The following is a 16,578-nucleotide window of genomic DNA, read 5'->3' on the forward strand; positions in this document are numbered from 1 at the left end:
AGATACCAATTAAACATAATTTACAGAATACAATTCATTTTTAGAATACAATTCATTTTAAACTCTCTTTTGCATTTCAAAGAGCACGTGATCATAAAGCCTCACCGTGTGATAAAACACTAAATCAAGTCAAAGACACATTTAGTGTTTACTTCCTAAATTATATCTAAAAAACTATTTTGGACTGGAAAAAAAAGTTTTTAATGCTGCAAAAACAGTGTGTGGACAGTGTGATTCTGCATGTTTACATAATGAACCTATAGGAACAACTTTATCAAGAGTACATGGTGATATTGACCTCTGATGGAGGTATCATTACCTTGCTATATTACCATATTGTTAATTATTGTTTACCTTTTCACCTACATAGTCTGTTTTCTGACTCCAGTTCAACAAAGTTTAAAAAGTTCAGCAGAGTTTAAAGAAGGACTTTTGTGTGCATGCGTATCAGTTCTCTGTCTGCCTTAAATAGCAGGTTTCAGATGGGCCGTCCAGTAGATCAGTAACCATGTTGACTGTATTGATTCTGTTGTGTCTCGGAGTCTTTCTTCTGTGCTTGCGGTTCAGAATTCAGCGACCCAAAAACTTCCCCCCTGGACCCACTCCTGTTCCATTTTTTGGAAATTTGCTTCAGCTGGACCCCACAAACCCATTAAAGGACTTTGACAAGGTAAGCACATCAGTCTCAAACACACACTAGAGACTGCTGCATTGAAAATACATAATTAGAGGTAGGAAACTTGCACTGAAATCATTGAATGGGTTACTGGAAACAATTGATGAAAGGAAATCAGACTTCATTCATACAATATGACAGCAAAAACATGCTGCTGTGAGTCTGTGGTATTCAACATGAATATTTTTGTGCAGTTTGCTCAGCGCTATGGGTCAATCTATGGGATTTTCATTGGTAGCCAGCCGGCAGTGGTGTTGACAGGTCAGAAAATGATCAGACAGGCACTGATCACACAAGCGGCGGAGTTTGCTGGCAGATCAGACAACATGATGGTCAGTCATGTAACAAATAGCAAAGGTAATGCAGTTTAAACAAAATGCAGCCAGCATACTACTCGTATAACACAGACAAGTGCACAGCACTTGAAGAGAATATAAAAAATTTAGATTGAAAATCTCCCTGCTGGGCTTAAAGGCTTCCTAACTGATTACTTTGTTTATTTAGGGGTGATCATGGCAAATTACGGAGAAGGTTGGCGGGAACATCGACGCTTTGCTCTGACCACACTGAGGAACTTTGGTCTTGGAAAGAGAAGTATGGAGCAGAGGATTCTGGAGGAGGTCAAATATATCTGCTCACATTTGGAGGAATCTGCTGGTATATACAATCATCTGTGACACCTTTAATCTTTATATCAACATAGTTCATTTATGCAATCACATGTTCAGTGGGAGATCCCACATCTCTTTTATCTCTACATCTCTTCCAGGAAAGTCAATTGACCCTGAACATATGTACCACCGAGCTGCTTCAAACATCATTGCCTCAATCATTTTTGGGTCACGTTTCAATTATCAGGATGAATATTTCCAGACATTGATCACAAACCTTGAAAAACTTATTAAGATTGTCATTGGACAATGGGCAATGGTAAATACAATGAAAAGTTTAGACACTGTTTATTTACACTGAATGCAAATATGCAGCCTTGTTGCTAAAGGGTATCTACACAAACTCCGCCCACTGTATTACTTCTATTTACATTTTCTGTAAACAAGATGCTTTTTGTACTTCGCTGCTGTTTATACATTTGTCTTTACACTTACAGTAATGGACCGAATGTTGATAGACATATGATTTGACTTTTTTAATGTTTTGTTTTAAATTGCAGCTCTACGAAATAGCCCCAATATTAAGGAATTTCCCACTGCCATTCTGCAAGGCTTTTCAGTATTTTGGGGGAATCAAAAATCACATTCTTAAAGTTGTGGATGAGCACAAGAAGTCACGTGTTACTGCGGAGCCCAGAGACCTGATTGACTGTTACCTGGAGGAGATGGAGAAAGTAAGATATACCCATAAGTGTTTGTGTGTGCATTATATATATATATATATATATATATATATATATACATATATTTATTTATTTTTAATTTATCAGCACAATATGAGTTGAATATTCTTTGATTTACAGTGATTTGTTAGTGGATCATTTTGTTTTCAGAGAGCAGATCAAGGCACCACATTTGATGACGCACAGATGGTCACTTTGCTGTTTGACCTGTTTGCGGCTGGAACTGAAACAACTTCTAACACACTCCGCACTTTAACGCTCTATTTGATGACTCGCACTCATATACAGGGTAAGGAATGTGGGTAAGATGTGTCGACCCCCTCTAATTAAGGGATATAAAAAACTTTTTTGTGTCAAAATAAATTATTTACATACAAAAAGTGCTTTTATTTCCAGCATTTTACAAACAGAAATGTAATAATGAGTAAACATTATTCAGTTTCTGGAACAAAGAGCGGGTCAATATTAAAAGTAGCAGTCAGTATTCTGTGTGTCCCTCAGCTGCTTAAAGTAGTGCAGAGCTTCTCATCCTCATGGATTGCACCAGATTTGCCAGTTCTTGCTGTGAGATCTTACTCCACCCTCCCACAATGGCATTTTCACATTCCCGAACATTTCTGGGGGGACACATGGTTACATGCGGTTTGCCACTGCAAGGACTATCAGCTGTTCTTCCTGTCTCCCTGTAGCACTGTCATTGGCGTCTTTATATACAGATATTGCAGTCTATTGCTGTGGCCACTGGCCACATCTGCAGTTCTCATGCCTTCTTGGAGCACGACTATGGCATGTTCACACAAGTATAGGCATCTTTCTTCTGGTGTTTTTCAGAGTCAACCTTTTACTGCCCTAAGTTATTATAACTGTGATCTTAATTGCCTACTGCCTGTACTGTTAGTTTCTTAAGGCCTGTCCCACAGGTGGATGCAAAATAATGTTTATGATTAATTGAACATGCAAGAAATACATTGTTCTCGAGATCTGTAATGCATATTTCAATTTTACGTATTTGAAGTTACCTTTAAAATAAAAACAGTATCTTGAAAAAGGGACTTTTCAGGTTTTTATTATGACGGATTTGAACTGCCACGTATTAAACCCATGTTCCCTTTTTTGGCTAAAGATTACTTGTGAATTATTTGAATATTTAAATTTTCCCAAAATTATAGCAATGGGGTAATGTGTTTTGTTTGTTTTTAAATTGCAAATGTGTGTTTCTAAAAATGAAAAAGCAAAAATGTTCCCTTGCTGGGTTTTGGATTTCTTAATGGGTTATGCATAATGTGCAGCAAAATAAGCATCTGGATTCTGTGTATTGTTCATAGCATTAGTGTACTTGTGTCTTTTAACATCTATTTATACATTTTCAGAACAATGCCAGCGTGAGATTGATGAAGTCCTTGGTGATCGTGAACATGTCACATTTGAGGACAGAAACGCTATGCCTTATGTTCAAGCAGTGATTCATGAGGGTCAGCGTGTTGGTGACATTGTTCCTCTTAGTGTGTTTCACACCGCCACAACCAACACTCAGCTCCAGGGCTACAACATCCCAAAGGTGACATTTACTATAATTACTGTATGGCAGTTGCAGTTTCTTTGTATCACAGTTGTAGAGTTACAATATAAAAAAAAACAACAAACCATTATTTATTCCTAACTAATCAATCCATTACCAAACTATTATTGCAACACCTAAACAGCAAGGGAGGATTGCTAATTTTGTTTAAAAAAAACGAAACATTTGTTCTTCCAGGGGACAGTTATCATCCCCTATCTGTCATCTGCTCTCAGAGAGGAAAGTCAGTGGAAGTTTCCCCATGAATTCAACCCTCAAAACTTCTTGAATGAGAAGGGGGAATTTGTGAAGCCCGATGCATTCATGCCTTTCTCTGCAGGTATGTTCTACATATGTTTTATTAAACAGTGTTTTGAGGCCTTTAAATGATGAAACACAGTGGATATTTATCAATAGCAACTCATTTAGCCTAGTGTCAGTGGTGGCAGTCCCTGAGCTGTTTAATTTCACACACAGAGACATTAGTATCACTATAACGATACATAAAAAAAAAAAAAAAATCAATATCCGTGTGGTAGAATGAGAACAAATGGTGTGTTTGTATAATGTCCATTCACTTTGTTTTCTAGGATCTCGTGTGTGTTTAGGAGAAAATCTAGCTCGCATGGAGCTCTTCCTCATCCTGGTCACGGTGCTGCGGCGATTTCGTCTGGTCTGGCCAGAGGATGCAGGAGAACCGGACTTCAAATTAATATTTGGTGGGACACAGTCAGTGAAACCTTACCGTCTGACTGTACAACTACGTACACCGGGGCAGACTAGTAAATCTGTTTACTGAACAAATATTGCCCTTCAGTGACAACAATATAAGCCAATAGTGGGCTATGTTGTCACACTATATATCACACAGGGTAAACTATGACATCTGCTATTAAACATATACTATTGTCAGCTTTTCTGCAAGAGTGAAAATTTATGACGCACAAGACATTAAATATGCAAGTAATTTAAGTTGTAAAAATACAAAATCTCTGCCAGGAAATGTAGTTACTGAGATTGTAGCTCTTGTGCCAACTAGCCCCAGTCTCTTTATATTCATGTTACTGATGAAACTTTGATCACAGCTTGAAAGCTTTATTGCATTTAGCCTCTTTTAACAATTATTTACAACTGTTCAGCAGAACTATTATGCAATCATGAGACTTCCACAGGTAGTGTTTTAAATAATCATTTTTCATTTGTTTTTAAAACCATTTTAATACAAAAAGTTAATACCACTTACAATATTGCAAGCTGCTACAAAGCTCAGCATACGGAATATGTACATATATGACTACAAAAGACTGGCTGTGAATTAATGTGAATTATTGTAAATGTATTTTTTTTATAAAATGAAAAAGATATCTCTCCTTAGTACAAAACATCCAAGAGCACGATTCCTCTTCTTTTACATTCATGTGTTCTTCCAGCTGCTGTTAAACAAAGAAACGGTGAAAGTTTTGACATTTCGAGCAACAAAGAAGCTTGTATATCAAGCTCATATTAAGAACAGACTATATCTTGTTTCTCCTTTCACGAGGGCAGAAGCAGCAGTAAGATAAAGCCCAAACAGTAGAGAAAGAGAGATACTGTTGCACCGCGGCGTAGCTCCCAGAGTCACACAGACACGGAAATTTAAACACGGTGCAGTTCAACACAAGAACTAAAAATAACAGTTTTCTACACTCAACAGAGATCAGTAAAAACATGCAGTGCAAAAAGTAACTCTTTGACAAACACTAACATTTGCGTTACCTGATAATTCTCCTCTTCGTACAATATTTCACCACGTGTTTCAACCAGGCTCGAGTGAATGCTGACTTCACGCCTTTTCTTCTTCAGATACGACCAAGCGAAAGTGTCATATACTGCCACCTACTGTACAACTTAAACTGATAACATGTTGAACTGTCCTCTATTGGGAGCTCTATTGCCCAGCATCACATTTGATATCTATAATCTATTTCCTGTCTCTGTTTTTACTCTACCACACATATGTTACTGTATGTGTGTCCATATCCTCATTTAGGTTTTACACACAACAGGGAAATGACTCAAATCAGTTCGTTTTCATTTCTTGTGTCAATACTTGTTATTGTGGTTATATCATTAGTCAATTAAGCTTAATCAATTCAGATATACACCGACAAATTACTCTAAAAACAGCCTTTTATTTCATGGTTTATACTGATTCCAGGTGAATAACTTTAATTTTCTACTTTTCTTGGGTTGGATTTCCACATAGCTGAAGGAGTATCTTTGATCGAGTGTTACTTGCTCATCCATATAATCCTTATTAGACGATTTGACAATCAGATACGATCGTAAACCATTTATAACCATAGATCAAGATCATTAAGGATAGTATAACTTTGTTTCAGTGTTGAGTGTATCAAGGGCAGGAACAAAATGAAGACTATAAATATTTGTCCTCAGTACAGTAAAAAAAATAAAAGAGCATCTCACCTATTATTCAATTAACAGATCCCATAACAGTAACCCATGATTTGAGGACATAATCATTTCAAAACCATGTGATATCCACTAATACCATTTTAAAAAGTGTTTCTACAATTGGGATTTTGCTATAATAAACATGACTATGAAAACTACCTCTAGTGTTCAAAGAAAAAATGATTTGAAACAATTCAAACAATTAATACAAAAAGCATTTCGAAATTCCCAAACACACAAAAGTCCCTGAGAAAATTAATGTGCAACTTCATGCCACATTTCAACAGTTTCCTTAAAATCACACTTTCTTAAAATCCATTCCAGACCACTTCTAAAAAAAAATTTGATTTGGCGATTTAAGACAGGGCATGGTCAGGAGGAAGTTTAATAAGGCTTATTGGACAGGAAACTCTGTAGCATCTGGAGAGATGGACCAGGAGCCCACTGAGGAACCATGTGACCTGCACCCTGGAAGAGCAGAGTTGTGTGCTTTAGTACATGTAAGCGTTCACAAACAGCAGCTGCACATCAATGGATCTTACGGAAGCTGCAATTAAGAAAAGTATAACTACACCTAGGAAAGGAGCAAGACAGGCTACATGGATGCCTGAAACTTACCTTGACTGTGAGGAAAGTGATGTTACCAAATTGCTGGTAGAATCCAGCAATCTGTTTATCATAAATCCAGGGTTGGTATTGTGTGCTCGCCTTGAAGAAGAAAAACCCAACTTTAAACTTAGAAGGCGCTATAAATTCTGCAGAACATCACATCTCACAGAACATACAGTAGATCTTACCTTCTGTCCAAGCTGCTCAACAAACCACTGGTCCCCAAGGAAGTTACAAGCCATATCAGTGTCTCCATTATAGACCAAAGCTCTCAGACCCAAAGCCAGCAGCTTCTCATAGACATCCTTCACAGTTTCGTAAATGGTGTGATACTGGTCTCCCACAGCGTCACTGCATAAAACGGAAGAACTCAGGATGAGCTGCACACATGCGTTCATGCACGCGCACACACACTGAAACCATAAGTGAGAACAGGTGTCTGTTTACCTGCAGATGTCCCATGGGGGTAGTACATCAGGAATGTGCAGTGCCTTCCTCACATCCCCTCGGTTAAGCCAGTTCATCTGAGCAGTACTGTTGATGCATGGAGGCACTCCTTGAACATTTGGAGTACTTCCTACTAACTGAACAATTAAAAGAAAGTACATTTCTCCTTTGTTCTATCAAGTTTATCAAAGTGGACTGGAAGGCTGCATGATTAGATCGAACAAAACTCACCTTATTAGCTTCCCAATGCTTCCTGAAGTTTCTGAAAAGATGCATCATGGCTCTCCGAGGTGTGATGCCACCAGCACAGTCAAGATACAGCGCGTATGTATTCAACCCAGAGTTATAGACTATATTAAATGCATGTGACACCTGCAATAGACAGAAGACTAGTCACCTTAAATAATGGCAAGGCTGTACAAGAGTTGTGAGCATGTGTGGATGCATTCACGTTACCACATGCGAGCAGGACTCTTTAGAATTGTTGTAGAAATTACAGACTCCATTTTGACAGCAGTTGTCATTCAGATCCTTCCACAGCCTACAAGCAAAATAGTGTTTAAAATCAAAAAACATTTATCAAAATATACATTCAGTATTGCATTAAACATGAGCTTACTGTTCTCCAAACAGGCCATGATAGTTGCCAAAGTAGATTAGTGATTGGTCATTTAGTGCAAAGCTACTAATGCCATTTCCCACAGCAAAGCCCTCCAAAAGAAACAAAATAAACAATAAAAAAAACATAATAGATATAACAGATCTTCAAATATTAGTAAACAAGTACTCAACATAAGTTACATTTATACACTACATTTTAAAAATGAAATAAGCATAATAAACCTACCTTAAAGTTCACTTTAAGTTGACCTCCAGTGGCAACTCTCAGACTGAGTGTTGGTGCGTAGATGCCTCCATAACTCTCACCAAAAATGAAAAACTCATTCTGGGTGAAATTTGGGAACTTGATGAAAAAACTTTGCAGAGCCAGGTAGTTGTTATTTGCCACCTAACGAAAAATACACATTTAAGCCTGTCTTTATAGGCTATGAATGTCTATGAATGTTTAGACACTTACCTCATCATCATCTGTTTGATATTTTTGGTCATCTGAGTAAGAATAACCCACTCCAGCAGGCGACTCAAGATAAAGAACATTGGCAATTTTATTCCAGCTGAATTCGTTCTCATAAAGTGTGGCTCCATTATCATTGACCTATGAACACAGAACAGACACAAATGTTTATTGAGATATATATGGTTTTGTGTTGTACAGAAACGCAATTTAGAACTTCAATGCTTGAAATTACATGAATGTTTTTCACTCTGTAATCTTTACATCTCTTTTGTTCTTAGCTCTTTTAGATTCAACGAGCTTATGAGCAGTGCATTGTAAATACGTATTCCTTAAAAAAAGAGACAATATCAACATACATGAAAGGGGCCATTCTCTGATAGAAACCCATCCAGAGAGCTGCAGCCTGGCCCTCCGTTCAGCCACAGCACGACTGGATCCTTGAGCGGGTCCCTCTGAGACGTCACAAACCTATAACATACACTCTCTCTTTAATGCAATAATGAAGAGACTCAAACTAAGAACATTCAAATGAGAGGAAGGTCTATTTACACACTACTACTAGTACTCACAATAACAATTCAGTATACATATACACACACACACACACACACACACACGTTGGCTTATGGGGACTCTCCATAGGCGTAATGGTTTTTATACTGAACAAACTGTGTGTGCTATTGCCCTACACCAACCCTACACCTAAACTTAGCCCTCACAGGAGACTTTGTGCATTTTTAGATTTTCAAAAAAACACCATTTAGTATGTTTTTTAAGCCTTTTGAATTACGGGGACATAGGCAGTGTCCTCATAAACCACCTTCATATTGTAATACCTCTGTCATACCCATGTCATTATACAAATTTGTGCCCTCATAAACATGCACACACACACACATATATATATATTTACACTTTTCTGGACAGGAACCAAACCATATATGAATATTGTAATATACACTACAGTGTCATCACAGTACCTCAAAGGACCATGATAGCACCAAAATATTGAAAAGATAAATAAAAATAAAGCTTAAAATGTTTCATTCGGCGTGAATGCGGAAACGCCATTTGCCTAAAAATAGTATCGTTATCCTCACAAACAAAACATGCTACATATATTCTCATGCTGATAACTTTAAGAGAAAGTACTAATAAAACTCACCAATAATGCAAAAACTTGCCAGAGCTGGCCTTTAGATATCCTGACCACTGGCGGTAATTGGGTTTGAAAGACATGCCCGGCAGATCCAGCACCTCATCTGGATCATACATGCCGTTCGCGACATGCACAGACACGGACAGAAGACAGAAGAAGACACGCAGAGAAAACATTTCACACAGCCTGATGGACACCGACCTGTACACAAGGCTTGAAGACTCCTGCGACCCAGCGGTATGCGTTTCCCTTCCTCTGACTGTCATATGACTTTAACAGTCGTCAGGTGATGCTGACAAACCCCTAGACTCCGCCCAAATAACCAGACCCTCACAAGTAGTTATCGCTGAATCCGTGTGTAAATGTGTGCAAACTGTCACCTTCTTGTCCTGCTTTTCCTTCTGATCAGATTAAGGATTATCATAGCAAATAGCAGATTCATACAAATTACTTTACTGAATCAGCTAATGTAGGCAGAATAAATACAGAAGAGCAATGTTATGCAAATAGGCCTAGTATAAAATATAATTGCTTTTTAAAATTACTTAATATTTTATTTAACAAATGCTCAAATGAGCAGACAGACTACAATAGGCTATCTAACCCTCATTAACAAAACCAGAGATTTTAAAAAGGTTTATGCTGAAAAATAAGTTAAACATGTCTTACAACACATTTTGTGAACTTGCTACTTTTTGAAGAATTGTTATAGAATAATATTGATTGATGTACTCGTAGCTTAAAACAGTACTTTAATTGCAGATATGTTATTGCAGTTATCCAAAATATGCAAATGAAAATGAACAGGTATAATTATGCATGATGGTTTCTTCATACACAGCATGTTTTTACTTATATATATATTTTTTTTATCAAAGGTTTACTCTTTTAATTAAAATAAAACCTGAAATATGTTACTAAGCTAAGTCTTTTTTTTAATAGTCCCTCCTTTCAAATTCCAATGCATCCCCAAAGAAATCATCTGTTAATAAAACGCAGTGCAATTTTTGTCAACAGCAATGTTTAAATTGCTTTTTTAGTACAATATTGTATAGTTGAACAAGATGAACAATATTTATAATTCAGACATCCAAACTGACCAAGCATGAATGGATAGGATACTTACACCAAAAAAGGCATTTCAGACTTTTAGTTGGTAGTTAGTAATTAGGTAGTTGGATGAATTCCGTTCATAATGAAGTTATCAGTAAAACACAATAAATCTAATTCATCCTCAAGAAGTGCTGTAGAAGATATTTGGAAAAACCCATCATGCCCCTGTCCCAATTACATGCATTAGTCTTTAAATGTACTTAATGTTACTACTTTAAACTTTTCCTTTAGTATGTGGCCAGCCATTTACTTGTTCTGTGTATTTCAATATTTTTTGTACTTTTAAGTTGCATGCATGAGAGTTGAAGAACAACAACAACAAAAAACGTTCACAATGGAGCACAAAAACAGTTTGCAGATTTATCGTGGAACATCCCTTTAGTGATTGCACTGAAACAGTAAAACATACAATAATACATGATTGTGGAAAAGCAAACATGCATCTAGTGTTACTGATTAAATCCATGAGGAATTTTCATATATAGGCATTATTGAGAATTGGAGCATGTGGTACAAAAGGGGTCAGCAGCACACCACAGTTGTGACTTGCACAATTAAACTGTTAGGAGAATGGTTTAATGGAACCTATAAATACTCATTCTTACACGTCAGTACCAGAATTTCTCCCCTAAAACTAAATAAACACAAAATAATTTTTTCATTTTCAGTTAGCCATCTAGTCTTAATTATACTCACTGAAGTATCAGTGAACTAATAAAATCAGAGATTATTGCACCACTGGCCTAAGCAACAATTTCATGAAAAAAACATTCAGAAGATGTGGCTAAAACAACAATGCATTAAATGAAAATAAAAACCATTCATCAAGTATTTTCTGAAATACAGTTTAAATAATTGTCACTTCTGATCTAAAGTGGTACACACACACACACACAAAATTAGTCTTCTCAGATCTTATGGAACTGTAGAATTACATGTTTGGCCGTGCAAGTCATCAAGAAAAAAAAGTTTCTAAGGGTAAACATTATGAACACTGACCACATTTGCAATGTCAAGTATATAAGGCCTTTGTAAAATCAGTCTCTTAAAAAATATATATATAAAAATTAAAAAAAGAGAATGGACAAAAAACAAACATACATTTTAAAAGAGGCTATATTTGGAAGATCTAACATTGGAGGATTTAAACAATGTCCACATCCATTCAGAAAATAGTGAAGTATAGTGTGCTTCACAGGGGTCCTCCATTCACAAACAGCCAGAGCAGAGAGTTTGATGCTGCATGCAGGTGGATGATCCACTACATCAAGAGGTACAGACTTCTGTGGCACTGCTGCGCTTTACAATATGAGAAATTTCAAAGAGGTCAGTGATAGACACGATTTGGACAGGCTTCATTCCCTTGTTTTTAATTTGTCTTTATTGGTTCATAGCCTAATATTCATGAGGTCACAACAAGCCGCCTATGGGCTGCTGGGATGATTGATGATATCTTGGTAGATGGCATTTGTGGTCGTCTGGCCAAAGATGAAAGCACCAATCGTAACCATAACAACCCCATAGGCCACCATTCCCTTCCAACTATAGAGAAATAAATAGGTTATCAGTTTCATCTTTGAATACACAAAACTTTAGGCATTGCTGAATATTGTTGATAAAAGATCACCCAAAAGTTCACCCAAAAATGACAATTTTGTCATCATTTACTCACCTTCACATCATTTCAAACCCACAAGACTTTCTTTCATCCTCGAAACACAAATGAAGGTATTGTTAATGAAACCTGAGAGATTTCTGTCCCTCCACTGAAAGACCATTCCACCGAAACTGACACTTCAAAAAGTTAATGTAAATGCAATCCATGTGAATCAATCAGTTTAATCCAAGGCTTCTGAAGAGACATCACTGCTATATATAATGAACCAATTTTGTTTAGTCTTTTGTTCACTTATTACTATTCATCAAAAAACATACAGCAGAAGCTCAAACATCAATCAACATTTTTGATGTGCTGTATGTATGTGCGTTGTTTAATGTTTATATGTGTAGATGTTTAGAAGCCTAAATTAATTCTATTTATCAAAATAAAGATGGTGTCTCTTCAGAAGAGTTGCTTAATTAAAGTGAATTCCTTTTTTACAACGTCTCTTTGAAGCATCATTTGGTGAAATGGTCTTAAAGACAGAAATCTCTCAAGTTTCATAAATTTTTTCCTTTGCATTTTGGACATGAACAAATGTATCTTATGGGTTTAAACTGACATGAGGGTGATTCATTAATGATTATTTTTGGGTGAACTTTCCCTTTAATAAGTAAAACATGAGTTTACCTGGCTGATCTGACATCATGCTCTGAAAGCTTTGCCTGAATCAAGCACAACCCTACAGACAAACAGGAGAATAAATGCAGTCACTGTTGGTAAAAACACTGATGTGATATAAGCAAAAAGTAAAGTCTGAGAACAATTTAACTGTAATACCTGGAAAAACAAAAATGAAGCATGCAGCCAAACCACCAATTAGTGAAATGACTCGTCCGATATCAGGAATGAAGAGAGCAAGAATTAATGTGAGAAAAAACCAGACGAGTGTCTGCAGTATTCTCCGTCTCCGTTCCCTGGCCACATCTGTCTCCACCTCCTCTCCTTTAAAACGCAACCACAAACCTTCCAGCACTGCCCTAAAGCACAAATAGACTCGTTTTCTTTAGATTTGACTATGAATATGCATCTTTCATAAACACACATCTATAGACCACAAAAGCCTGTTACCTTCCACAGAAGTGCAGGATTGGATATGAGGTAACAACACAGATGATGATGAAGGCTCGAGCAATGGCCACCGCAATGTCATCAGATGGATACGACATCAAAACATCCTGGCTTACGCTTGAGCCAAATGACAGGAAGCCACAGACACCTGCGGAGAAAAATAAGCCCAAACATTACAACGCCCGCTGCCCACTTTACCATTAGAATATTTCAGCAAATTGAAGTTCACACACCTGTGCCTGTATACACAAAGAGGCAGATGATCATGCTGATTGTAACAACTCCCCACCAAGGCCGGATTTCTGGCTTCTTCATGCTGTTGAAAACAGGAACGCTGCTGACATGACACTGGGAACATGAAAGTGAGGAAAATGATCAAATCGCAAGTAGTGAATTCAGACATGTCACTGGCACTTGAACAAATAAATGAAGCCTTGGTGAGCATAAGAGACTTTTAAAATCATTTAAAAAAAAATCTCACCAACCCCAAAATTTTGAATTGTAAAGTTCACACACCTGGAAACCAAAGCAGATTGTGGGCATGGCATTGAACACATCGGTCCAGGATGCAGGGCTGAAGGATAACAAACATCACATTACAGTAGTGATCACAGTCTCTTCTGTAATATGTAACTCAAATAACTATTTCAAATGTACTGCTGACCTGACTGGGATGATTCCTGGAGAAACGTTTTTGTCGGGCCAGATGTATTTGACGATGATTATGATTGTCACATACCAGGTGCCGATAACACTCAGGGTGCTACAGATTAATCAGTACAAATGTGCATGAATAATTTAACCAGCAAATACTCAGAAACATCTTGGATAATCAAAAGTGCAATTTAAGCAAAAGCATCTGCACTAATCACAGCTGTGACATAACACTGCACTGCATAAATCAATAACTCAGTTAAACAACATGAGAAAAAAAACAAGACCTGGTTTCTACCTGGCATACTTCTGGAAGCCAATCTCTTTGGGTATGGACAGAGGAAGTATGATCAGCACTGAGGTCAAAGTGATGGTGAACTTGCGATCTGTGTACCATTGCGAACTAATCATTTTCTCTGACTCATGATATATTGCGCCAATTACTGTAGGAAGAACGACAGGATATCAGACAACTCTCTAGACTATTTTGACATATCTATATATAAGTGAGCATACTTACGTTTGTCTAACTGATCTCCAATAATAATAAGGAAGGCTATGCAGGTGCCAAATGTGTAAACGACAATGGCCAGCTCACATACGACACCAAGAACCTTCCCACACACGGCGCGAATCACCTCCTGATATGTTGTTTCATTGCTCACCTAAAAAAATGTGGAGTTTAAAGCAGTGGACTTCTGCCTTTGCAATTCTTTGGTCAACAAAGTCAATATTCAATGATTTTTTTTAAAGAAGCTAGAGCTGTCAATATATAAAAAATTAACTTATATGATGATTAATCTCAAGATTTTTGTAAATAGTGATTTACTACATTGTGCCTTTGAAAGCTTTTGATGTGTCTGAAACAGATAATTGCTTACCTGAGAACAATAAGCCAAGATCACCAGCCCAGTGATGATAAAGGTCATCATACACTGTGAAAGTTTAAAGTTGAATAAGGCTCATTTGGAATTTAACTTCAAAGAACAGAGACCTCTACTTCAAGTGAACACTGTATGGTATCTTAAGTGCATCTCACCATTTGAAGGGTCACTCCGGCTGTGACGCCTCCCGCCATGTTGAAAGCAGCAGGAAAATTAAGAAGTCCGGCTCCCAGAGCAGCATTCACCACTATAAACACAGCCCCAAGTAATGACATCCCTCCCCTTCTGTCGTCTGATTGATTAGGTGGTTGGATGGAGTCCACACTGGGGCTCTGCAGGAGCCATGCTCTTTCACCAGCATCCTCACTGTAGCCCCAGTCACCCGCTTCACTGTTAATCGCCCTGTCTGCCCTCGACATGACGCTTGCTTTTCTCACACACTCTCAGATAAACTTACAAGGACACCATAAGGCAAAAGTAGAGGCAAACACACTTGTGCTGTCAGTCAGAGCTGCCTGCCACCATTGAGGGGGCAAAGGTGCAAGCGCACACCTAGGCTAACACACATCCACGCGGTCCACAGTTACAGAGAGGCTGTTGTGTTTCGTGATCAGCGTCACCTGTGAAAAAAGAGGGGACAAATATCACTTCAGTTTTTAACAAATGGACAGGGTTTATGAGTATCATGAAATGAAATATGACAAATTTGATTTCACAGGACATAACTGTATTACTCCGCTGATCAAACAAATATTTTTACAATTTAAAATAACTGCTTTCTATTTTAATAGATTTCAAAAGTCTTCAGTGTCACATCATCCTTCAGAGATCATTCTAATATGCCAATTTGGTGCTCAAATAACAATTCAATGTTCAAATTCAAAACATTATGACTGTTAAAAAGAGTTGTGCTGTATATTTTTATGCAAACCATGATAATTTTTTTTAGGATGATCTGATGATCATAAATTTCTAAAGGACAGCTTTTTTAAAAATAGAATGTCTTTACTGTCACTTTTGATTGAATGCATCCTTGTTGGTTAAAAGTATTAATCTCTTTCAAAACTATTTTTGAAGAGTAATGTATTTGCTACTGACTTGTCTGTAAGATGTTTTCACAAACTGACTAAAACGGTTGTTCAGCATCATAAAACGACAACCAGTGTGGTTTGCACTTTAGGACATGTCTGGGAGTCACGGGACACATTGTATTTCTCAGCTGATCAGTAAGCAGAAATTTCAGACAAGTGATGAGGAAATGAAATATGCTGTCCACAGGAGAAACAACGCAGCATTGTCTGAACCTTGTCTTTAGAATAAAACCTGGTCAATAGTGTATTGAGTATCGAATATTTCCTGAAATCTCTATCTTAAATGTCCTAGGACGCACAGAAGATAGTGGTAGAAGTTTGTCAGTATTATAGCAATGTAACTTAATGGGATTATCCTAACTATCTTGCTCAATAACAATGAATTAACTCAAGATTCAATCAAGACATCAGGCCAATAGGCAACTGACAGTCATGATCAAAAACTACTGGGCAATTTATTTAATTCATAACTATCATAGGCTCTATATTCACTGCTCTAGGAGGGTAAACAAAACATGCAATGGCAAACCCCGAACAATCACATGACTCATAGCAACACTGCATTTGTTTAGATGATAAACTCTCCCGATGTGATAAAGCAAAAGTGTCTAACCTCATGTGTATGTTATTCGCTGATCTTGTCCTGTACTGATATTTTCCAGTGAGTAAGAGGAATAAAGATGTGTCTGCCGCCTCAGCTGAGATCTGTGTTTTGCTTACACAGCAGCTATAGGTGTGTTCGACTCAGATCGATCGGTGTATGACATCAA

The 16,578-nt window shown here is 37.3% G+C and overlaps 3 protein-coding genes across 3 annotated transcripts; 1 reads left to right on the plus strand and 2 right to left on the minus strand.

Moving 5' to 3' along the window:
- Positions 1 to 508: 508 nt before the first annotated feature.
- Positions 509 to 4,970, plus strand: LOC306888026 (cytochrome P450 2B4; the record flags this gene model as incomplete). The annotated part of the gene is made up of 9 exons (XM_079446120.1): positions 509 to 670; positions 871 to 1,033; positions 1,181 to 1,333; positions 1,446 to 1,606; positions 1,848 to 2,021; positions 2,181 to 2,319; positions 3,401 to 3,588; positions 3,787 to 3,928; positions 4,179 to 4,970. 9 exons carry the CDS (start codon positions 509 to 511, stop codon positions 4,385 to 4,387), a joined length of 1,491 nt encoding a protein of 496 aa, XP_079302246.1. The 3' UTR covers positions 4,388 to 4,970.
- On the minus strand, positions 4,796 to 9,616 carry LOC306888035 (lysosomal protective protein-like). The gene is made up of 12 exons (XM_079446132.1): positions 9,342 to 9,616; positions 8,533 to 8,644; positions 8,177 to 8,314; positions 7,946 to 8,107; positions 7,718 to 7,809; positions 7,555 to 7,639; positions 7,330 to 7,470; positions 7,099 to 7,235; positions 6,840 to 7,002; positions 6,661 to 6,750; positions 5,344 to 6,510; positions 4,796 to 5,021 (listed from the first exon to the last, which is right to left on the minus strand). Exons 1-11 carry the CDS (start codon positions 9,599 to 9,601, stop codon positions 6,427 to 6,429), a joined length of 1,464 nt encoding a protein of 487 aa, XP_079302258.1. The 5' UTR covers positions 9,602 to 9,616; the 3' UTR covers positions 4,796 to 5,021; positions 5,344 to 6,426.
- Positions 9,617 to 10,779: 1,163 nt separating this feature from the next.
- LOC306884883 (sodium-coupled neutral amino acid transporter 7-like) lies at positions 10,780 to 16,573 on the minus strand. Its single transcript, XM_079441114.1, has 12 exons — positions 16,422 to 16,573; positions 14,873 to 15,337; positions 14,715 to 14,768; positions 14,354 to 14,498; positions 14,132 to 14,276; positions 13,844 to 13,942; positions 13,696 to 13,753; positions 13,413 to 13,527; positions 13,180 to 13,327; positions 12,889 to 13,088; positions 12,739 to 12,790; positions 10,780 to 11,990 (listed from the first exon to the last, which is right to left on the minus strand). Exons 2-12 carry the CDS (start codon positions 15,134 to 15,136, stop codon positions 11,873 to 11,875), a joined length of 1,398 nt encoding a protein of 465 aa, XP_079297240.1. The 5' UTR covers positions 15,137 to 15,337; positions 16,422 to 16,573; the 3' UTR covers positions 10,780 to 11,872.
- Positions 16,574 to 16,578: the final 5 nt, after the last annotated feature.

The sequence above is a fragment of the Barbus barbus genome, assembly GCF_936440315.1.
Source record: "Barbus barbus genome assembly, chromosome: 2".
Classification (NCBI taxonomy): Eukaryota; Metazoa; Chordata; class Actinopteri; order Cypriniformes; family Cyprinidae; genus Barbus; species Barbus barbus.